General features: G+C 38.7%; 1 protein-coding gene and 1 long non-coding RNA gene across 2 annotated transcripts; both read left to right on the top strand.

Annotated features, from left to right (window-relative positions):
- Positions 1-2849: 2849 nt before the first annotated feature.
- LOC122055093 lies at positions 2850-3867 on the top strand. The gene is made up of 2 exons (XM_042616485.1): positions 2850-3287; positions 3625-3867. Exons 1-2 carry the CDS (start codon positions 2850-2852, stop codon positions 3865-3867), a joined length of 681 nt encoding a protein of 226 aa, XP_042472419.1.
- A 154-nt stretch (positions 3868-4021) lies between these two features.
- LOC121968495 lies at positions 4022-4589 on the top strand. Its single transcript, XR_006108181.1, has 3 exons — positions 4022-4201; positions 4292-4383; positions 4477-4589. It is a non-coding gene; the product is annotated as an uncharacterized LOC121968495 (long non-coding RNA).
- Positions 4590-5658: the final 1069 nt, after the last annotated feature.

Below are 5658 nucleotides of genomic sequence, written 5' to 3'. Positions count from 1 at the left end.
GAAATATAAAAAAAACTTGAGAGGTGTTGCACCAACTTCAAGTTAAAATCGAACGAAAAATTATCTGAATAAGTAAATTTTTACCAATTCAAACAGAATACGAAAAATAAAAAAAATGATTCCCCCGGCTTAATTGGTGGTTGCACCAATTTAGAGCAGAACCTGCTCTGATACCACTTGTTGGATTGATCGCACGTGAGAGGGGGGGGGAGGGGGTGAATCACTTGGTTTTCAAAAACTTGTTTTGTCGGTTTTAAAATCACAAGTATATGCAGCGGAAAATACGTATGAAATCGAAATTAAAAAAAAACACGAGAAAGACACAAGCGGTTTACTTAGTTCGAAACCTTCGGCGACTCCTACTCCAAGACCCAGGTCCCGCGGACCTATCAATGGGTAATCCACTAAAAACCTCTTCCGGTACCTCCGGAAGAGGAAATCGAGTACAAAGAAAATTTGAACAAGTGCAACACACTGCACTTGTCCTTTTGCAGTAATTAAGTACACAAATGAAATGTTACTGACACTTTTAGAAATAGAAGTAGGAGCACTCGTGTGTCGGTGTTGGTCTACCAGCCGTGATCGGAAGTTCTCAATGCAGTTTTTAGGAGCAGCAACTTCGCAGTAGAGTCGTAGCAGAAGCCTGGGGCAGTCGAAAGCTCAAAAGGATGTGTGGTAGCTCGTATATAGTGTTATGTGAATGTCTTCTCGAGACTGCCTTATATAAGGTATGGAAGACGCCTTCCATAGCCACTAAAGGCTCCTCCAATAGGTCAAACTTGATCCCGAACAGTCCGACACTTATCCGCGGGAAGGTTAAAATGTCACCCTGCGGAAGGCGCCTTCCATAGCCATGGAAGGTGCCTTCTATGAACAGTATGAAGGTGTCTTCACTGCGTGAAGGCGCCTTCGGACACTGTTCATCCGAAGGCAAATATGCTCCTTTTGTCCTGCAAAATAACGTTAGTCCAAATAACTTGTAAAATAAATATTAGGATAATAATAATTAATAATAAAGAGTAGTAATTGTTCTTGTCCTCCCAGAACCAGAAACTAGTCAAGGTCTCAGTTTAGGGATCCTAAATGAACCTAAATTGGACCGACTCCTACTGTCCCTTAACCGGGACGCATCCTTACAATGTTACTCTTCTCCAGTGACTTACCTTAACTTACCAATCTGCTAGACATCCTGTCAACCCATCGACCTATTTAGACTTCATATCAGCTATCCGGTTAGCCCGTTGACCTAGCTGGATTTCTTGTAGATATCCGGTTAGCCTGTTGATCTATCTGGACTTCGTACCAGCTATCCGGTCAGTCTGTTGACCTAGCTGGATTTCTTTTCAAATATCCAGTTAACCCGTTGACCTATCTAGACTTCTCCAGCACACTTAATCAAGTGGTTAGATCACAACAAAACCTAATTTAACTTTCTTGTCATTCATCAAAACCTGAGTTAGACCGTTAGTGCAAACTACACCAACAAATATATCTAGTGACAACGAACCTCTAGGAATGGTCAAGTGAAAACTTAATGACATCATCCTTGACAATTTTAGTAGTGCGAGCCATGAATGCAAGTGTGTCTATTGAACAAGATGCAATGCAACCTCCCACAACCACTCGATATTATGAAAGTTGCAGAAAATGATCAAGTTGTAGATATAAGTGTAGGGACTTGTGCAAAGATGGCAGAGTCCAAGAATCACCACTTTTAGTTGTACCACCACCTGAGCCATAATCATAACCATCATTTGATCCAGAGGTAGTCTCATCTACTTGTTTAGTACTTTCAGTTACTACTCAGCAATGCAAGGTCAGTATTTCTAGTAATCATTTAGAAAATATTATAGAGGTACCTATAACCTTGTTGGATATGACTCAATTTCTGATACATGCTTTGTCAAATCTAATATGGTTCTAGTTCTATCTCATATAATATACTTGTGGGAGATATGCTTTTCCTGTTGGTGTGTAGGTTTTCACAAGGCCAAGATTTGAAAGCTCACACTAAATCATCTTCGATCGCTGGAAAGAACTCGTAAGGAGGCGAAGATGGAGAGAGAGGTGCTATACTACATTGATCTCGTAATGACAGTTCACTACAAGAAAATTGGGATTTTACAACACTTAAAAGACAACGCTTTTTTTTTTAAAAACGTTGTCTTTTTCTTTTTAACAACGCTTTTAGTGAAAAGTGTTGTTTATTTCTTTATTTTCTTATTAATAGACAACACTTTTTTTTAAAAACCGTTGTCTATTAGTGATTTTTATGGGTCAAACACAACGCTTTTTGAAAAGCGTTGTCTATTAGTATTTTTTTAGTGTCTACGACAACGATTTTTAAAAAGCGTTGTGTATTGTTAAACCCCTCATCTAAATCTGGGATAATACAAACCGTTGGATCAAGTACCCTTAGGTTTCACTCTCACAACTCCTCATCTCATGCTTATCTTCCCGAACCCCTCTCACAACTCCTCATCTCATGCCTATCTTCCCGAACACCTCTCACGCCCTCTCCTTCCAACTCCTCCTCTCACGTCCTCTCCATCCAACTCCTCTCCAGCAAACCCCTCTCCGGTGAACTCCTCTCCGCGAACCTCCTCTCCTCTGAATTCCTTCACCTCTTTGTCAAATAGCAAATGCCCTAATCACTCCGCTCTTGGATCGCCGCCTCCGCACTTGGCCTCCTCTTTGGAAGATCGATATTTGCAGCTCGGTCTTTATCTTGCTCTAGTTTGTCGGAGCAAATTGTTATTGACGGCCTGGGGGGATTTGTTTAAGCCGATTCATCCTCGTTTCATCTTTTTTTTTGTTAGGGTTTGCGAAGGCGGAAAGTGGTATGGAGGATGGAGAAGAAGCAAGGATTCTTCTCGGTGCTAAGGGAGGAGGTTGTGAGGGGGCTTTCTCCATCACGGTTGCGGGGATGGCCGAGGTCGGAGAGCCCGCGACGGAGCACATTGCCTGTGGCGGAGCTGTTTTTGTTTTCACGGCGATGGAAGAGGCGTGGGATTGCTGGAGAGCTTGCGATGCCAAGATCCGGGAGCCTGACGCCTCTGATGGAGGGACCAAAACACGCGGCGGGAGAGGACGCGAAGAAGGAGCGTGGGTGGGGACAGTGGGTCAAAGACCAGCTATCACGTGCGTCGTCCGCCTCTCCTTCTGCTTCCTCCTTCCGGCGATCGGATCTCTGGATGCTACTAGGCGTCATAGTGGCTCCCCTCGCCCCTATTCATGCTTGCTCCATCGACCCGCTTCCTCACCTCAGCATCAAGGATACTCCCATCGTAAGGATTTCATCTTTCTCAGATTTACTTCATTTATTGACATGATTTGTGTTAGTTGTGAGTATTTAATAGTATCTAGGTGGTAATAATATCATATTTCACATGATTTACTACGGTTATTTTAATCGCGGTAATGCAACTTGTCTGACGAAATTCTAATCGTGTTGACTTTTACATTCTCCGATTCCTCAAGTAAAATTCCTATTTGTAGGATTTGATAATAAAAATACATGACGCATTTCCTTCCATAATTTGATAAATTCATCCTATTTTTCAGCTCATATTTTCCTTGTTAAACATAGCTTTCTAGCATTTGTTCTTTAACTTGTTGTGGCAGGAGACTTCTTCAGCACAGTACATCCTCCAACAGAATATAGCTACATCAGGAGGTTTCAAGCTTCTTAGTTCCATTAGGAATACATATTCAATGGGGAAGGTGAGGATGGTGGCTACTGAGTTTGAGACGGCAACCAGGATCACCAAAAACAGGAACCCAACAAGGGATGCTGAGTCTGGTGGATTTGTTCTCTGGTGTATATCTCAGCTACCTTTAGGAAGATTGAGAAAATGTCTGATCTGATTAACTTACAGCATTTAGTTATTCTATAAATAATTTGGATTTTCTGCTTTTCTAGTCTGACACCATTTTCTATTGTTTGTATAATAATTGCTAGTTATTCTGATTGTGAATTTATCATTTTGGATGAAGTCTCATCTTGGTGCTATTTCTCCGAAATTTAAAAAGAAACAAGCTAGATCATCGCAGAAGTTAACTACCAAACTCCACAGTTCTTTGGAAGACCCCAACACAAATGATTTGGAGGATGATCTACCCGTAGATAATGCTTCAAAGCAATTGGTGCTTCATAATGAGACTTCTAGTACACATTAGATACAAGTGAGAAGTAGTAAAGGTATGTGTAATTATATATAACATATATTTTAATGTGTATGTTTATCATTATTAATTTGTCTCTAATTAACATAGGCTCCTCGACAACAAGATGCCAAACAATGTGGTTATTATGTGATGCGATTTATGAGACAAATTGTTGAAGAAGTTGAAATTATCGAGAGAGATTCACTACGATCTATAGTAATGTTTTCTTGCTTATGTCTCAAATTATTTGAAATAAACTATTTTAAATTTGCAAAGTCAATGTTGATTTTTTTTCATTAATGTTCACAGTTTACAGAAGCGGAGTATTCTCGAGAAGAAATTGATGAGGTGCGATCGGAGTTGACAGAATGTATACAAGATCATATTTATGAGTAGGTGCGTTCAAGTTTATGTAAGTTCATTACCTTGTTTTAGTTAAAGTTTATATAAATTCATTACCTTCTTGATGGCCCAAAAACATCAGATGAGTTTAGGAATATGAATTTGGGATTGTCGTACCTTTTCAGGTCAAACAAAATATGATTGACAGAACTCATCAACTTCTAGATGTTCGATCAAAGGGCAGGTAATATCCAAGAGTCGGCTTCAATATCTTGTAGAAAATACCATGTTTACTGGTTCAAAAATAGTTTTTTGCTACCTTCATGTTGACATGTTGAATTTTTAAATCCTTTCTTTGCACTCTAGAATCAAAGCCATATTTTATATGTATAGTTTAGTACACCGGAAAACTACATTTGCTACTGGAAAATTTCAAGTCAAATTGTGTTTGATAAAGCTACAAGTTCTACAAACCAAAGAAATCAGAACATATGCTGATTTCGACTTTAGTTCAGGTGTAAGAACTCAAATGAAATATATGTTGTTCTTTTTGCACTGCATCTCTAATTATGTATTTAGGTCTCACAGTAGTTTCCCTAGCATCTCTAATTATGCTATTCTTTTTTCTATATTTCCATGGCGGAAACAAAGTAGCATATGTATTTTTCGTTTGCTCTATTCCCCGTTATTTTATGTCTAATTCTTTTTCTCTTAAAAATTATTGTATGGTGTGAACTGTGACCTTTATTTTCAGCTATTACCACCGAAAATTTCTTTTGCATAATACTGATGGTATTGTTTTCTGTGACTGATACACAGTGGTAGGTGTTTTGTCCCAGTCTCAAGCCGTCAATCCATTTTGATCAATATATCTAGTAGAAGTAAGCATGCAGATCGTTGTCTTCGAGGTTGACTAACTATTTTGTGCTTTTTTTTTGTTTTAAATTTGAATGTCACTAACTACTTTGAAATAGAAATATTTAGTCTTTGTGTATAGTTGAATTCTCTTGTAAATACTAATACTTTGTAGTTGAATTCTATTGTTTGGTATGAGTTTGAAATCATTAGCTGAGCTAATTAATGTTATTTTATATGTCAAATTCGAATCTGGACATGGTAAAAGAAAATTAATAGTTTTGTAAATATAAA

This window comes from Zingiber officinale, chromosome 3B (genome assembly GCF_018446385.1).
Source record: "Zingiber officinale cultivar Zhangliang chromosome 3B, Zo_v1.1, whole genome shotgun sequence".
NCBI classification, from domain to species: Eukaryota; Viridiplantae; Streptophyta; class Magnoliopsida; order Zingiberales; family Zingiberaceae; genus Zingiber; species Zingiber officinale.
Note: the sequence above shows the minus strand (reverse complement) of the source record. Positions and strands in the feature narration are given on the sequence as shown.